The sequence below is a fragment of the Scyliorhinus canicula genome, chromosome 4 (genome assembly GCF_902713615.1).
Source record: "Scyliorhinus canicula chromosome 4, sScyCan1.1, whole genome shotgun sequence".
In the NCBI taxonomy this organism is placed as follows: Eukaryota; Metazoa; Chordata; class Chondrichthyes; order Carcharhiniformes; family Scyliorhinidae; genus Scyliorhinus; species Scyliorhinus canicula.
Window position 1 is genome coordinate 35,358,982 of NC_052149.1, and position 24,668 is coordinate 35,383,649.

The 24,668-nt window shown below is 44.2% G+C and overlaps 1 protein-coding gene across 2 annotated transcripts; it reads left to right on the top strand.

Moving 5' to 3' along the window:
• The first annotated feature begins 2 nt into the window (after positions 1 to 2).
• Positions 3 to 21,998, top strand: atpaf1 (ATP synthase mitochondrial F1 complex assembly factor 1). 2 transcript variants are annotated; one of them, XM_038794017.1, is made up of 9 exons: positions 3 to 402; positions 3,807 to 3,915; positions 6,195 to 6,251; positions 7,472 to 7,534; positions 11,498 to 11,548; positions 11,643 to 11,690; positions 13,826 to 13,921; positions 19,117 to 19,224; positions 20,345 to 21,998. In XM_038794017.1, the coding sequence occupies exons 1-9, from the start codon at positions 173 to 175 to the stop codon at positions 20,570 to 20,572; spliced, it is 990 nt and encodes a 329-aa protein (XP_038649945.1). In that variant the 5' UTR covers positions 3 to 172; the 3' UTR covers positions 20,573 to 21,998. The 2 variants fall into 2 exon arrangements, with proteins under 2 accessions (XP_038649945.1, XP_038649946.1); XM_038794018.1 differs by lacking the exon at positions 3 to 402 and having other exon boundaries at positions 3,807 to 3,918; positions 6,197 to 6,251.
• Positions 21,999 to 24,668: the final 2,670 nt, after the last annotated feature.

A 24,668-nucleotide genomic window follows, 5' to 3' on the forward strand; every position in this document is an offset into this window, starting at 1 on the left:
CGCGCAGTTCACGTTGGTAGCTCAGCCCAGCGGTTACATGTCAAGGCTGTTCTTCATACAATACAGTGAGACTAGAGAAGTATTTATTCCCAGTTGATTTACGAAGCGGTGTCATTTAAAGTTTGGCGGACGGAACGTTTATGCCGGGACGCGGTTCCCTCCGGGACGTGTGATGTGCACGGGGGCCAATAAGATGTCGGCGGTGAGGGAACTTTGGTCTTTCTCCAACCGGACCCTCGCTGTCAGGAATCGCTGCCTTCTCCCACTTGGGCTCGGTGTGGTCTCCGACCAACTCCGCACTTTCTCCATCTGCGGCGTTTTAAATCATACCGGGAATGAGCAGGAGCTGCAGAACAATCCCTTTTACAACAAATACCAGAGCAAAATCCAGCAGCTGCGGAGGTGAGGGAGGTGGTGTTATTATCTGCCGTGGTTTATTGTGTGACTTATGGATCTGCATTTTCAGCCAGAGGTGCCGAGTGGATGATGTACTCAACCTTCTGAGTTTGCCAGTGTCAGAGATGCCAGTCTTCAGCCAATTCGATCATGTCCCAAATGCAGCAAGACCTGGACAATATCCAGGTTTGGGCTGACAAATGGCAAGTAACAATCGCGTACACAAGTGCCATCTCCAACAAGATAGAATCTTAACCATCGCCCCAAGAGATTCAGTGACATTACTGTTGCTGTATCCCCCACTATCAACATCCTGGGAGATTACTATTAACCAGAAACACACTGGACTAGCTGTGTAAATATTGTGATTACAAGAGTAGGTCAGAGACCAGGAATCATGAGGCAAGTAACTCATTCCTAATTCTCCAAAGCCTGTTCGCAATCTGCAAACCACAAGTCAGGAGTGTAATGGAATACTCCCCGTTTGCCTGGATGAGTGCAGCTTTAACAGTATTCAAAAAGCTTGACACCATCAGGACAGAACAGTCCATTTGATTGGTATCCCTTCCGTAAATATTCACTCCCTACAGCACAGATGCACAGTAGTAATGAACCATGTGCAAGATGTACTGTTGGAAATCACCAAGGCTCCTTAGACAACACATTCCATACCCATGACCGCTACTATCTAGAGGGACACGGGCAGCAGAAACATGGTAACACCACCACCTGGAGGTTCCCCTCCAAGCCACCTACCATCCTAACTTGGAAATATATTACCATTCATTCATTCTTTGGGTCAAAATCCTGTAACTCCTTCCCTAACAGCACAGTGGGTGTATCTATATCACATGGGACGGCAGCAGGTTAAAAAGGCAGCTCCCCACCACACTCGAGAGCAATTTGGGATGGGTGATGTGTGCTCGCTTAGTCAGTGAAGCACATAACCCAGAAATAAAAACTTCACATGATATCAAGAATCAACTGACGGCACTGGATGCTGCAACGGCTATGGGCCTTGGCAGCATTCTGGCATTTGTACTGAGATGTGTGCTCTAGAACAAGTCGTACCAATAGTCAAGCTGTTCCAGTAGAGCTACAACACTGCCTAAGATGTGAAAGATTGTCCAGGTTGGTCCTGTACACAGAAAGTGGGACAGATCCAATTCGGCCAATTATTGCCCCATCATCCTACTCTCGATCATCAGCAAAGCGGTGGAATGTTTCGTCGCTAGTGCTATCAAGCGACACTTGCACAGCAATAAACTGCTTACTGATGCTCAGTTTGGGTTCCACCAGGCCCAATCAACTGACCTCATTACAGCCTTTGCTAACTTGGATGAGGTAAGTATTTCCCAAGGCAGTATTTGACTGTGGCATCAAGGAACTCTTGAAAAACTGAAGTTAATTGGAATTGGGGAATACTCTCCACTCGTTTGGAGTCAGACCTAGCACAAAGGAAGATAGTTGTGCTCCAGGACAATGCTGAAGGACATACTATGTAGCAAAAGTAGGCTATTTGGTATCTCAAGCCTGCCATACCATTTAATAAAATCATGGTTGATCTGTTTGTGTTTGAGTTCCACATTCCCATCTACCTCCCACTGATAACCTTTGATTCTACAGTGTAGTGTCCTAGACCCAACCATCTTCAGCTGCTTCATCAATGACCCACTCCCTATCTTAATGTCAGAAGTGGAATGTTTGTTGATGATAGTACAATGTTCAGCACCACTCATGACTCCTTAGTTACAGAAGTAGTCAATGTACAACTGCAGCTAGACCTGGACAATATCCAGCCTTGGGCTGACAAGTGGCAAGTAACATTTGCACCACATCATTTGCACCACATAAGTGCCAAGCAATGACCATCTCCAACAAGAGAGAATCTAACCACTGTCCCTTGACATTCAACGGCATTACCATCACTGAAAACCCCACTCTCAACATCCTGAGGGGCTACCAGAGACCAGAAGCACAACTGGACTAGCCATACAAATACTGTAAAGTGCTAGAAGGGATCATTAACAGTACTATCAAATGACATTTGCTTCGCAATAACATTTTCACTGATTTTTAGTTCGGATTCCACTGGGGCCACTCGGCTCCTGACCTCATTACAGTCTTGGTTTAAAAATGGACTAAAGAGTTAAATTTCAGAAGTGAGTTGGGAGTGACATCAAGGCAGTATTTGACCAAGTTTGGTTTCAAAGAACACTAGCAAAACTGAATCAGGGGAATAAACCATTCACTGGATCAAATCATACCTAGTACAAAGAAGATGGTTGTGGTGGTTTGAGGTCAAACATCTAAGTTCCAGGTCATCACTGCGGGATTATCTCAGGGTAGTGCCTTAGGTCCAACCATCTTCAGCTGCTTCATCAATGACCTCTCTTCCATCATAAGATCAGAAGTTGGGAAGTTCGCTGATGATTACACATTGTTCACATTCGTGACTCCTCAGATACTAAAGCAATAGCTATTGCCAATGAGAGAGAGATGAGATGAGAGAGCCCTAACTTTTTCCATTGTGTTTCCTGTCTAATAGATGGGTAGTTACTGCAATTTCACGCCCTTATGTGGATTTCACTGCCAAGTTTATTTGTGAGATACCAATATAATGCAACCTGTAGAGGAGCAGAGTAACTTGGACTGCAGTGTCTGCATTTAACTTCACCTCTGCAGGGTTTAGACGTTGCTGACCATTTTGCTCCATAATAAATCACAGCGCTCTTTCCTTGACATCCAGTGCCACTACTGTCACTGAATCCCCCCCATCAACATCCTCAAGATTACCATTAACCAAAAACTGAACTCCCCAACACTGTCATCATATACAAGGCACGTGCCAGAAGTGCATTGGAATACCCGAACACTTGACTTAATGAGTGCAGTTCCAACAGCTCTCAAGAAGCTTGACACCATTTAAACAAAGCAAGCTGCCTGATTGGTACTCTGTCCACCAGCTTAAATCTTCTCCCTCCACCACCCACACACAGTAGCAGTAGTGTGTATAATCTACAAAATGCACTGCAGCAACTCACCAAGTTTGCTTCAGCAGCACCTTGCAAACCTGAAACCTCTACTAACTAGAAGAACAAGGGCAGCAGATGCATGGAAATGCCATCACCACCTCTGAGGTCTGCTCTAAGTCACACACCATCCTGACCTGGGGCTACATTGCTGTTCATTCTCTGTCGTTGAGCCAAATTGTGGAACTCTTCCCTGAACACAACTTCGTATTCATGTACTACATAGCCTGCAGCAGATTAGGAAAATGGCTCACCTACTTGAGACAATTAGGAAGCAATAAATGTTGGTCTTGCCTGCAATGTTCACATCCCATGAATGAATTTATTTTAAAGTTTGCATTAAACAGCTCCTTAAAGGCACATATTTTTGGATTCTAGGCTAAAACCAGATGAATATGAAGCTCGTATGGCAAAGAAAGAAGATGTTAAGAGGCATCCATTAGGGCATTCAAAACAGGGCGACTTTATCAGACTCATGGAAGAAAAGGCAAGAATCTGTATAAGTTTCTTTAAAATATGTTGTACCTGAATTGTGTTAAAAAGAAACTCCTTATGAACACCTTAATTCGATCATTAATTAATATGTTTCCTCAAATCCCTATTTGTTAGAGTGCGAGTTCTGTGGTTTCATTTTCTTTTGAATATTTGCAGTAGAATGGTCACTATATATCAACTGCCTGGGTGGGTCAGAGCACGTTAACTCCATAGCTATACATCACTTTGATAGTAAACAAGTACCTTATTAGCAATTACACACTCCAAGTCTCTCTTCTTTTTACAGGCCATATGCAACTGGACATGTTGGTGGCCAGAGTTGGTAGGGTGGGTGATGGTACAATGTAATTTTTCTTTGGGATTTACCCCATGCTGCAACTACAGCAGAAACATGGAGTATGCTTGGAAATGCAGTGGTAGAACAGGATAATCTTCATGGAAGTTCACAGTGATTATGTTCTGAAATGTTTCAGATATTACAACTATTGTGACTGCAGTTAAGTCAGTGAAAGAATATTAATGGAAATGTGTTTTTGTCATATTGCTAAGCTGCTGTTGCACATGGTTTGCATCTAATTTATACTTGCTTTAGACTCTGCATGTCTGTTGGCTCATTACAAGCATCAATCCATGGAAGAATGAAAATTGCTCTGTGCAGTGTATTGGAATGGCCAGAATTTTGTCAGAAATAGTTGCAGTGCCTACGTGTTATCAGTTGGAAACATCAGCTATGTTGCACTGTTTCTTTCATGTGATCCAACTTTTATGGTCAGCAGCGAAAATACAGCACGCACTGACAGCTGTCCAGAGATTTTGTAGACTTCTCAATGGAAATTTGTCATTGGGTGTCTGATCCAGCGTGTAATTCTCTACAGGGGGGCCTAAAGCATGTATCCCCAGCTCAAGGAACGGTATAATTCTTCAATCAGATTGAAGGATTCTCAGGTCTACAGAATCTAAAGCAAAAAGTATGAATTAGATTTAAATAATAATAATTTTTATTGTCACAAGTAGGCTTACAATAACACTGCAATGAAGTTACTGTGAAAAGCCGCTAGTAGCCACATTCCTGCGCCTGTTCGGGTACAAAGAGGGAGAATTCAGAATGTCTAATTCACCTGACTAGCACGTCTTTCGGGACTTGTGGGACGAACTGGAGCAACCGGAGGAAACCCACGCAGGCATGGGGAGAACATGCAGACTCTGCAGTCTGCAGTCAATGACCCAAGCTGAATCGAACCTGGGAGCCTGGCGCTGTGAAGCGACAGTGCTAACCACTGTGCTATCAAATAATATTAAGAAGAAAGGGACACGAAATTAAGAGAGCGATAGATAAAGTTTTAAATTAAATTTCCAACTCTAGATTAATTCTGAAGGGATGAGATTCCACACTTGCAAAATTAAATTCCGTGCCACAGAGGTGTTTTGGCAGTAATGGTAACATCACATCTTTTAAAAAGTTACTTATGCCTGAATGCAGCAGCCCACCTTTTTTCTGTTGTGTTTAATGTCTAACAAATGAGTAGTTACTGCAATTTCACACCTTGCATGGCTTTGCTGCCAAGTCTATTTGTGAGGTACCAATGTAACACAGCATGTAGGAGGCTGGAAGATTCCAGGTGAGCACACCAAAGTCTGTTTAAAACTGGCTTTGGCGAGCGCTGTTTGGTTCCGCCCCTTCTGAGCGCGTTTCTCACTCGGACGCCTCGCAAGACTTGGGTAGATCCCGCAAGGCAATAAGACTGCCGGGTAACCGGCAAGGGGCCTCTCCCGGCATTCACCGGCCGCACTGCGCTCGAGCAGAGCGCATCCCGGCCGGCGGATTGTGCCCTTTATGTTGTGCTCATTGACCTTAAAAGCTTTCTATTTAAAAAATTTCCAAGAAAGGGGCAATTTAGCATGGCCCACACAAACACGAGAGAATGTGAAAACTCCAAACTCCAACTTCTGCACTGACCTGGGGCCGGGATCGAACCCGGGTCCTTAACTTCATGATGCAGCAGTGCATTCCACTGTGCCGCCCTTTTAAAATCCTTTTTAAATGTAATGTATCAGTAATTAGTGTAAAATTGAATCAGTAATCCGTCGCACAGAATCATTTGCAAGTTCCTTTCATTAAACTACTAGGTGCCTGGATTTGAGCAGTAGCTTACGATTGAGTTCAGTTAGTTTTTTAAAGGTACTCATAGTTAAATTGTGCTGGGATGACCAGAACCTGATTGTATTTGAGATCTTTGTTGCATGCTAATTTGTGTTTTTTTTGTTTCATAGTCAAAAAAACTAGGTGAAAGAGCAACTGGAAAGACGATTGGTTTTGATAAAGATAAGGTAAGAGGTGTCTATTTTCCTGAATCTTTGAGGCTGTGGTATAATAGAGAAATTCACTCATTACTATTATACTCGGTAAGTTTGCTTAAACCATGCGATTAAATTGCAGGTTTTCTTTGTTTTTGTATTAATGCAATGAAAACTGTGACAGCTATGATCAGCACTGTGCAAAGCTTAGAACTACTTTGATCTCATGGGACAGCACGGTAGCACAAGTGACTAGCACTGTGGCTTCACAGCACCAGGGTCCCAGGTTTGATTCCCCGCTGGGTCACTATCTGTGCGGAGTCTGCACGTTCTCCCTGTGTCTGCGTGTGTCCTACGGGTGCTCTGGGTTCCTCCCACAGTCCAAAGATGTGCAGGTTAGGTGGATTGGCCATGATAAATTGCCCTTAGTGTCCAAAAGGTTAGATGGGGTTATTGGGTTACGGGGATAGGGTGGAAGTGAGAGCTTAAGTGGGTTGGTGCAGACTCGATGGGCTGAATGGCCTCCTTCTGCACTGTATGTTCTACGTTCATGCAAACTGAATAATTCAAGGGGATCTTGGGCAATTAGATTGAGATTATTTTGAAGTTGTAAACCTGAACTGGATTACAGTTGACTGATTACCTGCTTCAGCGTGTTGATCATCTGGTATATATTCTGGCAGGTGGACGCTTAGCTCAGTTGGTTGGACGGCTGGTTCGTGATGCCGACGCCAACAGCGTGGGTTCAATTTTCCCATGGTTATTCATGAAGGCCCTGCCTCCTCAACCTTATCCCATCGCCCCTCAAGTTAAATCACCACCAGTCAGCTCTCAAAGGGGAGAGCAGCCTATGGTCCTCTGGGACTGTGCCGACATTTACATTTATATATGCTAGTAATATGGAGCTTGGAACCTTCCTCACTCCATGATGAATAGAAGTGAGTGCTTTACAGAGGAAGGTTAAAAGATTCTCACAACTCTAGTGAGAGCTCTAGCATCTGTTTATAGATCAGCAGTTATTTTCACATAGGTCATCTTGACCTGTCAACTATGGAATGGTACATTGTTCAGAGAGGTAAGATAAATAAGATATAAAAAGAAAACAAAAAACAGCTTTTAGTCTGAAGTATTGCGCTTGATTACTTTGTCTATATGTCAGTCAACATTTCCAACTTCAATGGCCTTCATTATTGTCTTTGCTCAGTTAATTTGTCTGATGCTCGTTGAATTCTTTTGATTAATTCTTGTTTTAGACGCTTCATTCAATTCTCAATCTCGATATGGTGAAAGAAAAAACTTCAGATGAAATAAGACAGGTAATTATTTAAGAAGTCAAATTTTGAAAAAAGCACCAAGTACTTTATCAAACATCTTATTTAGTTCGCCATAAACTAAAGTTTCATGTTTCTGAACTATACTTATTAAGGTTTCACATTTTAGAGAATGACGCTACAAAATAATACATCGCCGTCATTTGATTTGATTTACTGATTGTCACGTGTACCAAGGTACAGTGTAAAGTATTGTTCTGTGTACAGTCCAGGCAGATCACTCCATACAAGAATACATAGAGCATATTATAAATACACAATGTGAATACATAGACATAAATATCGGGTGAAGCATACAGCTGCAATGGTAGAGAAGAAGCGTAGAAAGATACGTTCAGTCCATATGAGAGCCATCTAGAAGTCTGGTAACCGTGGGGAAGAAGCTGTCTTTAAATCAATTGGTGTGTATTCTCAAACTTTTGTACCTTCTGCCCGATGGAAGATGTTGGAAGAGAGAATAACCTGGGTGGGAGAGGTCTTTAATTATACCACCCGCTTTCAAAAGGCAGTGGGAAATGTAGACAGAGTCAATGGATGGGAGGCGGGCTTGGGTGATGGACTGGGCTGTGTTCCCAATTCTCTGTAGTTTCTTACGGCCTTGGGCTGAGAAGTTGCCATACCAGACTGTGATGCAGCCAGATAAATGCTTTCTATGGTAAATCTATAAAAATTGGTAAGAGCCATTGTGAACATACCGAATTTCCTTAATTTCCTGAGGAAGTAAAGGTGCTTTTGTGCTTTCTTGGTTGTAGCGTCAACATGGGTGGATCAGGACAGATTGTTGGTGATGTTAGGGCCAATCAAGGATAGTAGTGGAAAGTTGTGTGTGGAATCAGAGGAGATAGGGGAAGCGTTAAATGGATATTTTTCGTCAGTGTTTACACTGGAGAAAGACAATGTTGTCGAGGAGAACACTCAGGTTCAGTCGACCAGGCTAGATGGAATTGAGGTTCAAAAGGAGGAGGTGTTAGCAATTTTGGAAAATGTCAAAATAGATAAGTCCCCTGGGCCAGATGGGATTTATCCTAGGATTCTCTGGGAAGCCAGGGAGGAGATTGCAGAGCCTTTGTCCTTGATCTTTATGTCGCCTTTGTCGACAGGAATAGTGCCGGAAGACTGGAGGATAGCAAATGTTGTCCCCTTGTTCAAGAAGGGGAGTAGAGACAACCCTGGTAATTATAGACCTGTGAGCCTTACTTCAGTTGTGGGTAAAATGTTGGAAAAGGTTATAAGAGATAGGGTTTATAATCATCTTGAAAAGAACAAGTTGATTAGCGATAGTCAACACGGTTTTGTGAAGGGCAGGTCATGCCTCACAAACCTTATTGAGTTTTTTGAGAAGGTGACCAAACAGGTGGATCAGGGTAAAGCGGTTGATGTGGTGTATATGGATTTCAGTAAGGCGTTTGATAAGGTTCCCCACGGTAGGCTATTGCAGAAAATACAGAAGTATGGGATTGAAGGTGATTTAGCGGTTTGGATCAGTAATTGGCTAGCTGAAAGAAGACAGAGGGTGGTGGTTGATGGCAAATGTTCATCCTGGAGTTCAGTTACTATGGTGTACCGCAAGGATCTGTTTTGGGGCCACTGCTGTTTGTCATTTTTATAAATGACCTGGAAGAGGGTGTAGAAGGATGGGTTAGTAAATTTGCAGATGACACGAAGGTCGGTGGAGTTGTGGATAGTGCTGAAGGATGTTATAGGATACAGAGGGACATAGATAAGCTGCAGAGCTGGGCTGAGAGGTGGCAGATGGAGTTTAATGCGGAAAAGTGTGAGGTGGTTCACTTTGGAAGGAGTAACAGGAATGCAGAGTACTGGGCTAATGGCAAGATTCTTGGTAGTGTAGATGAACAGAGAGATCTCGGCATCCAGGTACATAAATCCCTGAAAGTTGCCACCCAGGTTAATAGGGCTGTTAAGAAGGCATATGGTGTGCTAGCCTTTATCAGCAGGGGGATTGAGTTTCGGAGCCACAAGGTCAAGCTGCAGCTGTACATAACTCTGGTGCGGCCGCACCTGGAGTACTGCGTGCAGTTCTGGTCACCACATTATAGGAAGGATGTGGAAGCTTTGGAAAGGGTTCAGAGGAGATTTACTAGGATGTTGCCTGGTATGGAGGGAAGGTCTTACGAGGAAAGGCTCAGGGACTTGAGGTTGTTTTCGTTAGAGAGGAGAAGGCTGAGAGGTGACTTAATAGAGACATATAAGATAGTCCGAGGGTTAGATAGGGTGGACAGTGAGAGTCTTTTTCCTCGGATGGTGATGACCAACACGAGGGGACATAGCTTTAAATTGAGGGGTGATAGATATAGGACAGATGTCAGAGGCAGTTTCTTTACTCCGAGAGTAGTAGGGGTGTGGAACGCCCTGCCTGCAACAGTAGTAGACTCGCCAACTTTAAGGGCATTTAAGTGGTCACTGGATAGACATATGGATGAAAATGGAATAGTGTAGGTCAGATAGGCTTCAGATGGTTTCACAGGTCGGCGCAACATCGAGGGCTGAAGGGCCCGTACTGCGCTGTAGTGTTCTATGTTCTATGTTTCAATCTTATTCCTTCCAGAGAAGTTTCAGATTTTGAAAGAGAAGAGATGGGTGACGAATCCTTTTGAGTTTGAGACCCCAGACTCAATTATTAACTTGTAGCTGACTCCAAATGAAGAAACTGAACTCTGCACTTCACCTGTGACAGCACGTTAAAACATACCACAAGTCCATTAGGCTCTGTCAGCATTCTGGAGTAAAATAAATAATCTTTTTGTCACAAGTAAGCTTACTGCAATGAAGTTACTGTGAAAAGTCCCTAGTCGGGCAGCACGGTGGCGCAGTGGTTAGCACTCCTTCTTCACAGCACCGAGGCCCCAAGTTCAATCCCAGCTCTGGGTCACTGTCCATGTGGAGTTCGCACATTCTCCCTGTGTTTGTGAGGGTTTCGCCCCCACCACCCAAAAGATATGCAGGGTAGGTGGATTGGCCACGACAAATTGCCCCTTAATTGGAAAAAATGAATTGGGTACTCTAAACTTATTTTTAAAAATGAAAAGCCCCTAGTCGCCATATTCCACCGCCTGTTCGGGTACACAGAGGGAGAATTCAGAATGTCCAACGTCTTTCGGGACTTGTGAGAGGAAACTGGAGCACCCGGAGGAAACCCACGCAGACATGTGCAGACTCGACACAGACAGTGACCCAAACCGGGAATCTAATCTGGACCCTGTAGTTGTGAAGCAATAGTGCTACCCATTGTGCTACCATGGCACCCGGTAGTAGCTTCGGAGTAGCGTTTCTGAAGAGTATCCAGTGCTGAGTAAAAGAAGCGTTTTGTTGCAATTGGTTCACAACGACCTACATGCGTGAGGTTGGAATTTCCACCCTCACAAAGATAAAGACCGGCTGAACTCTGCATCTAATATGCGCATTGAATCTGATTGGAATGAAATCGTAAGGACCAAGCAAGCTCACCTGTCACATTAAAGGTAAGTGAAAATGGTTTGTTGCGAAGTTCGGCCAGCATGAGTCCCAATGATCAGCCGGTTGGTAGAAGATATTCCTGGGGGAAAATAAGTTTAAAAACACTGCCTTAGCTCCACCCAGCAACAACATAATCTTACCAAGCTGAAATATAATTAACTCCACAGGGACTCCCTTTAATCCAAACAAAATTGCATTTGCCCAAGCCTTTTTCGATGGTTTAATTGCACCCCTGGCTCCCAAAATATACTTGCCTTTCAAACTAGGATTTATTTTACAACATAATTGCAGCAGTCACACACACATTCTAACCCAGGCTTTTCCCCTTACTGCACCAAATACCTAAAATGCAATACATCTCAAATTCCAACATTCATCGCAGACCATTGAAAAATAACACTTGCTTCTTTCAAAAGCTGTTTAAATCTTGGAGATATCCTTGAGGTGTTCCATTCATATTTATATTTTTTTCAGATTTGGAATCAGTATTTTGCTTTGAGGAATACTATCTCTGCAGTAATTCCTGTGAGTAGCACTTTGATTTAAATCTGATGTGAGAAAACTGATTGTTTTGGCCTTTAAATTGCACATTTTGTAATAGATTTGTTTTTCTTGAAAGGGTGCAACATTTGATCTGATGCACAGCAGGTCACAGAAGTGCCCCACTGTGAGTATGCAGTACTGTTCATTGTCAACACATTGGGATCTTTGTTTTAATATGATATGTGACTGACTAGTTACATTGTGGGAAAAATAATGCAAATTCTGCTTGTTGCTTTAGTGGAAATTTTGTTCTTGCTTCATATATTTCTGAGCTGCAGATATGCAATTTGTCAAATTGATCACAAATATTGAAAAAACAGGAAACATGAACAAACACAAACGTGAAGGCGCATCCAAGTATATTAGAGTCTTGCACTTGTTTTCCATAACATTTTCTTGTCATGTTTATGGCACATTTGCGAGTGTGCTATTTCTGTCACACAAGTCTGCACATTTTCATTACAATTAAACTTACTGCTCAGTCGTCCAAGGTAGGTGATGCTGTTGCGCCTGAGAATCCCTAGCCCTTAGTTTTGCAGTTGCTTTGTAATTTAAGTTTGGCTTTTGACCTGATGCTGCCTGCCTCTCTGGGTTGTCAGCCCCTGCTCTTTGATCGTGGGAAGGTGAGGTGGGTTAGTTGTGATTTTGGTTGCACGGGATTTGAATGATGGTGAGGATTTCTTAGAAGTGTCCAACCGTGATCATAGAAATGTATTATTTTAAAAAGACTGCGAATGTGGAGCTTACAAGGCCGAGAGAGAGGATTTTTCTTGGGTAAGAGCATCAAGGGTCCTTTGAGGTGGGGGTCAGCCTTGATCTACTGAATGGTGGAGTTGGCTCGAGAGGCACAAGGCCAGCTCCTGTTCGTAATGTTCCAAACAGGACCAACAGATTATTCCTGGGGAAACACTTTTCTCCAGTTAGGAGGAGTAAAAGGAATTAATTGTAGAAAGGAGGAAGGAGAAACTGAAGAAGGCAAAGAATTCCAAAGCTTTGAGATTGTGGGCAAGGAATAGATAGGAATCCAAGGAATGGATAGAGGGAGGTTGAAGAAAGGACAATGCATATACAGTTGAGAAGGAATATGATAGAAACATTTTTAAGATATCAATATTGCTAATGGCTGGTTTTAGTTCAGATGTGATTGGCAAGAGCTGAGAAGATCACGAGAGGCTGGAATTTAGGCGGGATGGTTTGGATCTATCAAGCCAGCTACTTTTATATCCTGCCCAGGTGTGTGGAATGGTTTGGAAGAACCTCACGAAACATGGGAACAGTATTCAAGCCTAAGAATTATTTGGTACAAAAGAGGAAAAAAATGCTGTCAGATATCCAGCAATGGGGCAGATAGTGACCTCAGCTGTTGTGTCAAAACAATCCAGCAATCAGGCTTCCCTCCCTTTTGTGTATGAATTTCTTCTCTGTGTTGCAGCCAGGTTCAAAGCTTTGCTGTGGCTGGGTTCAGAGCTGGGGGGCGGGATTCTCCGTTGCCCAACGCCAAAATCGTAATCGGTGATCGGGCGGAAAATCGAATCCAGCCCTGGAATCGGGGACGTCACCGATTTCACGCCAATTTGCGATTCTCCACCCCCTTCCAACTGGCATCATCGTGACGCGCGCCACACGCAGTCGCAATGCCGTTGACACTTCATCGACTGGCCCACTCATGGTGCTCCGCCCCCGATGGCACGGGACACGTGTGGTCTGAATCGGAGTGTTGGCTGCAGACTGTGTCCACCGCCGCCACACTCGTCCGGGATCCGTGCCACTGGCTTGGGGTGGGGTTGCGGTCGAAGGGTAGGTTACACGCAGGGCCGGCGCCATGTTGTAAGCACAACTGGTGCAGGCCATCAGCCATGAACATGGGACCCGGCCGTTATCAAGGTGTTTCACGCGGCGCCGGTGTCGGTGGGGCTCACGCCGATTCTTTTGATGTGAACCTCCTGTGGATTCTCTGTTCAAGCCGGCACTTAGCTGCAGGAACAAAGAATTCCGCCCATGATATTCTACCCAATCTCCTTGGCATTTCTGATAATGACCTGACAAAAAAATAATTCTCCAGTCTTGGTGACAAAATTCTAGAAGGGATTCTGGTGACAGACTTCCCCACTCCGAGCTGTGTAACATGTCATTTATTGGTATAAACCTATGATTTCAGGCTGTATATTATAACATTTTCCATGCCGAAGAAATCTAAAGCAGAACTCCTCGTATAGTTCATTGAACACATATGTTAATAACTGTCCTGTTCTTTTCCAGTTCTTGTATGCTTTACCACGAGAAGCAGGTTATGAATTCTTTGTGGGTCAGTGGTCTGCAACTGAGCTTCACTTTTCTTCTTTAATAAATCTTCAGGTATGTGACTAACTGGAGGAGGAGCACCAGAGTAAATACAACTGATGTTGGGGGAAGCATTTCATTATCAGCTCATTGCTGCAATGTTGATGTGTTAACAACATTACTCTTGATAATTATACCTGCTTTCATCAAACTTTCTATCACAGTTTCTCGAAAGGGGATACCACATAGAACTTTAACACAGTATCTCCCAAAGGGAGGGCATTTTACATTGTGCACTTGCAACCCCCAGTCCCAGGTGATCAGTACAAAACAAGGATAGAGAATATTTGTACTTTGAATCTGTACAGCTGGTGGATGAAGCTTTGTGCTGGAAGTGGAGACTGGTAAAATTACCCTACAAGGTTCTTGAGTAAATTCATTGCAATTTTTATGACAATTAAACTATATTGGAAAGTGCTTCAATGACGTGCAAATCTGAATTTGAGTCTCACTCTTGTCTCCGAATCTCTAAACTGTAATTACTTTATAAAATATTCCTACTTATCTAATGTATGCCTGACTGTATTTATGCATTACGTAGCAGAAGTAATCATAACCTTGCAGACTGTGCATTAATGCTGTTCTCAAAATACCTACAATGAAAGCAGCATATCTCCGTGAATTTGTTCATAATTAGATCTCTTGTGGTGTTGCTTTATAGATTCTCTCATCTAGACCAAAGTGGTGATATTTAACTGCTAACTTATTCTGTGCTTTTAAGGCCAGGTGTTTAAAGGGCTCTATAGTCTTGGTGGTAATACATAGAACATAGAACATAGAACGATACAGCGCAGTACAGGCCCTTCGGCCCTCAATGTTGCACCGACATGGAAAAAAACTAAAGGCCATCTAACCTACACTATGCCCTTATCATCCATATGCTTATCCAATAAACTTTTAAATGCCCTCAATGTTGGCGAGTTCACTACTGTTGCAGGTAGGGCATTCCACGGCCTCACCACTCTTTGCGTAAAAAACCCACCTCTGACCTCTGTCCTATATCTGTTACCCTTCAATTTAAGGCTATGTCCCCTCGTGATAGCCACCTCCATCCGCGGGAGAAGGCTCTCGCTGTCCACCCTATCTAACCCTCTGATCATTTTGTATGCCTCTATTAGGTCACCTCTTAACCTTCTTCTCTCTAACGAAAACAACCTCAAGTCCATCAGCCTTTCCTCATAAGATTTTCCCTCCATACCAGGCAACATCCTGGTAAATCTCCTCTGCACCCGTTCCAAAGCTTCTACATCCTTCCTATAATGGGGCGACCAGAACTGTACGCAATACTCCAAATGCGGCCGTACTAGAGTTTTGTACAACTGCAACATGACCTCATGGCTCCAGAACTCAATCCCTCTACCAATAAAGGCCATCACACCATAGGCCTTCTTCACAACCCTATCAACCTGGGTGGCAACTTTCAGGGATCTATGTACATGGACACCGAGATCCCTCTGCTCATCCACACTACCAAGAATTTTACCATTAGCCAAATATTCCGCATTCCTGTTATTCTTTCCAAAGTGAATCACCTCACACTTCTCCACATTAAACTCCATTTGCCACCTCTCAGCCCAGCTCTGCAGCTTATCTATGTCCCTCTGTAACCTGCAACATCCTTCCGCACTGTCTACAACTCCACCGACTTTAGTGTCGTCTGCAAATTTACTTACCCATCCTTCTGCTCCCTCCTCTAGGTCATTTATAAAAATGACAAACAGCAACGGCCCCAGAACAGATCCTTGTGGTACGCCACTCGTAACTGAACTCCATTCTGAACATTTCCCATCAACCACCACTCTCTGTCTTCTTTCAACTAGCCAATTTCTGATCCACATCTCTAAATCACCCTCAATCCCCAGCCTCCGTATTTTCTGCAATAACCGACCGTGGGGAACCTTATCAAACGCTTTACTGAAATCCATATACACCACATCAACTGCTTTACCCTCGTCCACCTGTTCAGTCACCTTCTCAAAGAACTCGATAAGGTTTGTGAGGCATGACCTACCCTTCACAAAACCATGCTGACTATCCCTAATCATATTATTCCTATCTAGATGATTATAAATCGTATCTTTTATAATCCTCTCCAAGACTTTACCCACCACAGATGTTAGGCTCACCGGCCTATAGTTACCGGGGTTATCTCTACTCCCCTTCTTGAACAAAGGGACCACATTTGCTATCCTCCAGTCCTCTGGCACTATTCCTGTAGCCAATGATGACCTAAAAATCAAAGCCAAAGGCTCAGCAATCTCTTCCCTGGCTTCCCAGAGAATCCTAGGATAAATCCCATCAGGCCCCGGGGACTTATCTATTTTCACCTTGTCCAGAATTGCCAACACTTCTTCCCTACTCACCTCAATGCCATCTATTCTAATAGCCTGGGTCTCAGCATTCTCCTCCACAATATTATCTTTTTCCTGAGTGAATACTGACAAAAAGTATTCATTTAGTATCTCGCTTATCTGCTCAGCCTCCACACACAACTTCCCACCACTGTCCTTGACTGGCCCTACTCTTACCCTAGTCATTCTTTTATTCCTGACATACCTATAGAAAGCTTTTGGGTTTTCCTTGATCCTACCTGCCAAAGACTTCTCATGTCCCCTCCTTGCTCGTCTTAGCTCTCTCTTTAGATCCTTCCTCGCTTCCCTGTAACTATCAAGCGCCCCAACTGAAACTTCACGCCTCATCTTCACATAGGCCTCCTTTTTCCTCTTAACAAGAGATTCCACTTCTTTGGTAAACCACGGTTCCCTCGCTCTACCCTTTCCTCCCTGTCTGACTGGTACGTACTGATCAAGAACACGCAAGAGCTGTTCCTTGAACAAGCTCCACATATCCAGTGTGCCCAACCCTTGCAGCCTACTTCTCCAACCTACACATCCTAAGTCATGTCTAATGGCATCATAATTGCCCTTCCCCCAGCTATAACTCTTGCCCTGCGGGGTATACTTATCCCTTTCCATCACTAATGTAAAGGTCACCGAATTGTGGTCACTGTCTCCAAAGTGTTCACTTACCTCCAGATCTAACACCTGGCCTGGTTCATTACCCAAAACCAAATCCAAAGTGGCCTCACCTCTTGTTGGCCTGTCAACATATTGTGTCAGAAAACCCTCCTGCACACATTGTACAAAGAACGACCCATCCAATGTACTCGAACTATATCTTTTCCAGTCAATATTAGGAAAGTTAAAGTCTCCCATAACAACTACCCTGTTACTTTCGCTCTTTTCTAGAATCATCTTCGCCATCCTTTCCTCTACATCTCTAGAACTATTAGGTGGCCTATAGAAAACTCCCAGCAGGGTGACCTCTCCTTTCCTGTTTCTAACCTCAGCCCATACTACCTCGGAAGAAGAGTCCCCATCTTGCACCCTTTCTGCCACCGTAATACTGTCCTTGACTAGCAGCGCCACACCTCCCCCTCTTTTGCCCCCTTCTCTGACTTTACTAAAGCACCTAAACCCCGGAACCTGCAACAACCATTCCTGTCCCTGCTCTATCCATGTCTCTGAAATGGCCACAACATCGAAGTCCCAGGTACCAACCCATGCTGCCAGTTCCCCTACCTTATTTCGTATACTCCTGGCATTGAAATAGACACACTTCAAACCACCTACCTGAACACTGCCGCCCTCCTGCGAAGTCAAATCTGTGCTCCTGACCTCTCTACTCTCAATCTCTCGCACCCCAAAACTACAATCCAGGTTCCCATGCCCCTGCTGAATTAGTTTAAACCCCCCCAAAGAGTACTAACAAATCTCCCCCCCAGGAGACAGCCTAGGGGTTTTTTCTAAAATATCTTTCTGAAATTCAACAGATTAGCAAAGATAAATGTTTGACCCATAGTTAGCTGAACTGATTTTAACTATTGTATTTCATGTTGATGTTTGGTCAGCATTCGTCAGATGTCAGTATCTCTAATTCATAAGCTCTCAATCTTTTTCATGCCATGCGCCACTAAAAGAAATTCACAACTTCCCATGATGTACTATCCACAGTAAATTAATTATAACATTGGCTATGTCTTTGCATATTTTACCGTGCTTTTCTCATTATTAGCAATGCAGGCAGACATGCCCCTGCTCTGTGGTTCCAGCCTTCCTCTGCACTGTGAATGCTATGATTCTACGATCTCTCTCTTAAAGACACTTATTGATATGGCCTCCACAGCCTTCTGCGGCAATGAGTTCCACAGATTCATCACCCTCTGGCTGAAGAAGTTCCTCCTCATCTCTGTTTTAAGGGATCGTCCCTTTAGTCTGAGGTTGTGCCCTCTGGTTCTAATTTTTCCTTCTAGTGGAAACATCCTCTCCACGTCCACTCTATCCAGACCTCACAGTATCCTGTAAGTTCCAATAAGATCCCCCCCTCATACTTCTAAACTCCAACGGGTCCAGACCCAGAGTCCTCAACCGCTCCTCATATGACAAGCTCTTCAATCCAGGGATCATTCTTGTGAGCCTCCTCTGAAAACTTTCCAAGGCCAGCATATCTTTCCTTAGATATGGGGCCCAAACTGCTCACAATACTCTAAATGGGGTCTGACCAGAACCTTATACAGCCTCAGAAGTACATCCCTGCTCATGAATGCAAACATTGCATTTGCCTTCCGAACTGCCAACTGAACCTGCACCTTAGCCTCAAGAGAATCTTGAACGAGGACTCCTAAGTCCCTTTGTGCTTCTGTTTTCCTAAGCATTTCCCATTTAGAAAATAGTCTATGCCTCCACTCTTCCTTCTAAAGTGCATAACCTCTCACTTTTCCACATTTTATTCCATTTGCTACATTTTCTGCCCACTCTCCTAGCCTGTCCATGCCCTTCTGCAGCCCGCCTGCTTTCTCAGTACTACCTGTCCCTCTACAGATCTTTGTATCACATCAAATTTAGCAACAGTGTCCTCAGTTCCTTCTTCCAGATCGTTAATGTATATTGTGAAAAGTTGTGGTCCCAACACGGACGCCTGAGGCACGCCACTAATCACTGGCTGCTATCCTGAAAAAGATGTGCAGGGAAAAGTCATTATTTAAAAAGAATCATTATGGCTGCATTAAACCACGATGGTTTTTAATCTTTTTTGTTTGTTATGCCGCTTGTCTATAGACCAACTATCCCACTGTTCAAGAACCACTGGGGTAACGTGCTTCTCAAGTCTCTTTGTACCCTTTCCAAAGTTTTATTTTCTTTGCCTTGCAGTCTTTGGGGGCGAATTCGCCAAGTCAGCTTATAATATATCATTATCCTGATCTCAAGAAGGAGAAGGGCATCGTGCTTCTTACTGCAGAACTAGACACAACATTTCTGGTAAGAAATTTCCTTTTACTACTTGGTAAATGTGCAATAAATCTCCATCAAAAGTAGTGACTGCTATGGCAATTGACTCCTTTCTAAATATCTGGCTAGGAGTTGAATTGAAAATTATAGAGTTGGGCAAATTAATCATGTGTGGTTAGAATTATATTAAACTGATATTGGAGTTTTTTTAATTTCAGAGGTAAAGAACAGTGCACACCACTGCTCTTTGAGTGTTGACAGTGGTATTCACCAATGTGTAAATGCTGCCTTTGAAGAAAAAACCATACAATATTCATAAGCAGTAAGATCCAGTCTTTATCTCCTGTATGTGGGGAAAATGCTGACGACAAATACATCCTGAGGCAAGATAAGTGTCAGCGATCTTTAAGAGTTGCACAGTACCAGTTTTTATGTGTATCCCTTCCACTCAGACAATCACTTTGTATGGTCACTCAATTTAAACTGGAGAAAAATCATGAAAATAACCCAAGGAAGGATCTGTACTTGATTCATTTTCTCATCTCCTGTGGTAAAGGGTCTTATTCACCATTCCTTGGCCACTCCAAACTCCTGAGTGTCAGCTGAGACTGAGGGTGCACCACTACAAGTGGAGCAAACAATAATGCAAATGCATGCTGTACCACAGAAAACCACTATTTTAAAGGGCATGCAAAACTGTTGAACAGAGTAAAAGGAAATTTTAATTCAAGATGAAGAAAGATAAAACATAAAGCCCTGATGTTTTAGTGACTTCTAAGCAATTACTTCAGTAATTACAGTTAATTTGAGTTTTTAATAGTGGCAAATGCAGTGTTTTTAAAACTGAAAGATGTTCTAGATTGCAAATTTACAATGTGCAGCTGTTGCCTTTGTTTACAAGAGCACTTCAGTCTTTGCAACTTGTAAAATGGATAAATAGAAGTAATTTTGCAAAGCTTCTTGCCCTGTGAAAATGCCTCAGTTTGAATCATCCTTTCGGGGAGAAGAAAATGTAACAACCAAATAAGTCTTAATTTTCCAATTTTGATGCAACAGTATAGTGAAAAGATAAGGCTACAGACAGCATTTCAATTGAAAAACCTAGGTCATAATATTGGTATTTACTGAACTTTGTGTTTCTGACTTACAGAATGTACAGGAGGCACAGTGTCTAGCCAATGAAGCACAACTCTTTTACGCAACAGACTGCCAAAAGATCTACAATCTGGTGGAAATGTTTAACCATAAACCCAGTGATTTCAAACACATGTCAGTTGTTGCTGAGATCGAGCAGCATGGAATTGGAGCCTCGTTGATGGGAAATCAGAGTGTAAAGACTGAGGACTTGTGTAACTTTGGAGAAAAGGCGAAGACATAAATAAATCCTTATGACCTTTGTTATTGACCTAAAAAGGTTGACACTAAAAGTTTGGCACTTTTGCTAGCAGTTTCGAAGGACAACATTGTCCAGTACAACATTTTTCCAGCAACTAGGGATGATCCAAGTAAGAATGATCCCCGAGGACTCATGACCGGTAACCCCACATGGGAATATATGAAGTACAAACTTTGAATGTGATGAAGCAGTTGACTTTGCAGAGTTTCAGATGAGGCACTATAACAGGTTAACACATGAGCAAGAGACTCACTAAAAGTAAAGGGTTTCAATTTTGGCGAAATTGAAAGCCTAAGAAATTAGGACAGGAGCAGATCCTATGGTCACTCAAGTCTGCTCAATCCTTCAATAAAATTATGGTTGATCCTAAACCTCAAATCCACTTTCCTGCCTGATCCACATATTTGTTAATTTAAAGATTGACAACCCTCTGATTGGAAGAGAAATAGCCTCATAACAGTCTGAAATGTCCATCCCTCTATGCCCCCTAGCTCCAAATCCCCTCATCAGCGGAAAGAGCTTCTCAGCATCTCCCTGTCAAACCTTTTCAAATCCTTTTATGTTTTAATTTTTCTAATTTCCAGAGAGTATAGTCTCCAAATCGCACACCGTGCTGAATTGTAACGATATCACTGTTCCTTCACTATCACTGGGTCAAAAACCTGGAACTCTCACCCGAATGGCATTATGAGTGTACCGACACCAGAAGACAGCTCATCACCAACTATGGGGAATTGGGGTGGACAGGAAATGTCAATCTTGGCAGCGATGCTCATCCTAGGAGCACATTATTCAAATCTCATATGAAAACTTAGTAATAAACTAGCTACATATACTTTTCAAAAAGAGATTACATTTGCACAGTACTTAAAAATTCACTTCTACTGCCTAAAGCATAGACAGCATAGTACTGATTAACAATATTTCATGCTGAGCAACATTTAGAGCTTTAGTTGATACTATACTGGTTGCACACGATCGGAAATTCTGGCCATTCAAAGTATCACACAAAACTTCTCATTTGCCATGACTACTTGCTGATTGACCAGAATTTGCAGTTGCACGATCGGTAATCTGGATGGATGTTCATCCTGAGATAGTTCTGGGCATACACAATACTGACAGAAATAATCTCTGTATCACCTCCACACAAGCTCATCTTCAGTTTGTACTGTATAGGAGGCAAGGCCAGTTTGAGCCAATACAATTGAAGGAATCCACATCTCATTGGTGGTATGGCTGCGCACCAAAACTTGCTCTCCTTGTCAAAACAAGCGTCTTTTGGAATTACTTTCCCTTAGGAATTGCTAATTGCGTCCTACCAGCTTAGACGTTTCTTGCGGTAAAAGTGGATCAAATGTAGCTTTCAGCTTCCTTTTCAGTAATAGTAAAGTTTGAGAACTCTGAATAGTCACGTGTGTAGTGTTGCCAAATTAACTTTAGACAGCGATTTATTGAACCTTGGTTTTCAGTGCATGCTTCAAGGATTGAACAAACCTTTCGGCTAAACCATTCATGGATGCGTGGTAAGACACTGATTTTACTGTTAGATGCCACTCATTTTTAGATAGTCTTCAAATTCCTGAACCGTGAATTGTGGATCATCATCACTCACAATTTGTTCTGGTATCTGAAATCTGGCGAAAACCTCATTGAACTTTCCGATGGTTTATTTGGAAGTCCATGACTTCATTAGGAGCACCTCAGGTATTTGAAATGTGCATTTATGACAACCATGAACATGTGCCGCCCCTCATATGGACCTGCAAAGTCAATGTTAGATGTTGCCAAGGCGGCAGCACGGTGGCACAGTGGTTAGCATTGCTGCCTACGGCGCTGAGGACCCGGGTTCGAATCCCAGCCCTGGGTCACTGTCCGTAAGGAGTTTGCACATTCTCCCCGTGTCTGCGTGGGTTTCACCCCCACAACCCAAAAGATGTGCAGGACAGGTAGATTGGCCACGCTAATTTGCCCCTTAATTGGAAAAAATAATTGGGTACTCTAAATTTAAATTTAAAAAAAAAAATGTTTAAAAAAAGATGTTGCCACGGCATTTTACGCCACTCACGTGGATGCCGTTGGGACAACGGCAATCCGCGCACATCACTGGCACCGTCCTGGTTAGATGCCTGAGGCTCAGGATGTGGGAGCCCTGTCACAGGCAAACATGTACCGGGCCCACATGGACATTGCTTCAGCACTCCAGAGCTTGATCCAGTCACAAACGGTGATGGCTGAGGACTTCAGGAGCATTGGCGGGGTGCTGACTGAACTGGCACCTGTCACAGTCCCAGAGGGACATGACCGAGGCAGTGCGGTACACGTCTCGTTGAGGGACATGCCCAGCCTTAGTGCACCATAGCCGAGGGCATCGGGACCACGGCTCAGATGACACCGGGCCTCCAGGACTGGCAGCGCCAGGTGACGGTTGAGTATCCAGAGCTTACTTGAGCCTCACCTCCATCCCTTGGAGTAGCCTGGGGGCCAGCAAGGGAGGAGGACGTGATGGGACCCATGCCGATGACTCCTGCAGGGAAGTGTTGAATCCCCCTCCCCCACCTGACACTGGCAGAACAGGGTGGCACATCGTCACTTTTGACACCCAAAAGTCAGCCGAGTCTAACTTGGTCCCGGTCAGAGGGAGAGATGTCTCCATGTCTGATATGCTGTCTCAGGTCAAACCTAGAAGGAGTGGTAGGCCATGTAAGATAACGTTCGACACCAGTTAAGATGGCACAGGCGCAGCACATAGGTTGACACAGGGGTCAGGGCACAATACTGTAGTTAGTCACAATTAAATATCTGCACCAAAACTGCAACCTGCCTCAATCCACTGTGAGGGAGGGGTTGGGTGTAGAGGGTGTGCCAGTTGGGGGGTGTGGGAGGTTGGTGTGGGTGTTATGGGATGGGGCAGGGCACCCAGGACAATTGGATGTCCCAGCTAACTTTTTTTTTTGGACACTAAGGGCAATTTAGCATGGCCAATCCACCTAACCTGCACATCTTTGGACTGTGGGAGGAAACCGGAGCACCCGGAGGAAACCCACGCAGACACGGGGAGAACGTGCAAACTCCGCACAGGCAGTGACCCAAGCCGGGAATCAAACCTGGGACCCTGGTGCTGTGAATCAACTGTGCTAACCACTGTGCTCCGGTGCTGCCCAGTCATGGGCATTGCCTGGATTTTGGACGCAGACTTGCTGCTGGTGGTCATACACCGACTGCACATTCAGGGAGTGGAAGCCCTTCCGATGAAGTGGACCCCTTGATGAGCCATAGCTCATAGGGAGAGATGTTTCCTTTCTATAATCCCCTGGAACCTGACCATGGCAGTGATGGTGCGAATCCCGCTGCCCGTGCAGCCTGGTGAGCCTGGTCCAGATTGAAGTTTACATAGTCTGCTGCCCAGGCAAATAGCGCATCTGTCACAGCATGGGTGCACCTGTGTACGGATGTCTGCAAGATCTGAGACATGTTCCCGCTTGGCGCCTGGAAAAACCAGGGCAGCCATCACATTCACAGTCACCGGGAGGGGGTATCCTCCTCCATACCCCTGAGATGCCAGGTGTGCCACCATCTGGCACTGGTGGTGCAAGGTCGCCCTAAATAACCGGTATCCCTGGTGACACATGTGGTCCGGCAGGTCCGCAAAGGACAGGCGCTGATGGTATAAAGATGACCTCATGTGGCACCTCCTTTACACCTCTTCCTCAGCCTGTTGGACAGCCAGCTCTCCTGCCTCACAGGCTGGCCCCTGCACTTCTGGGGCGGCTCCTCCTGTGTAGGTTCCTCCCAAGCAGGCCCAGTGCATCCAGCCACCGTGCATCCACAATGGCAGTTGCGGCCCGGTAGATGGCTAGCATTGTAGTCCAAAATCCATCTCCTGCAGGGAGGCAAAATAGAAGACATGTTATCAAGATGAGTATTCATCCATCCTCTACATTTCCCCCCAAAACCCACCCCACCCCTCAACCGTTCTCTCCGATATGTTGTCCTCCACATTGCACCCGTCCCCAGCAATGAGTAGCACCAGGGAGCCTCCATTCTCATCACCCGTCCCTATCAACAGGGGTAACAG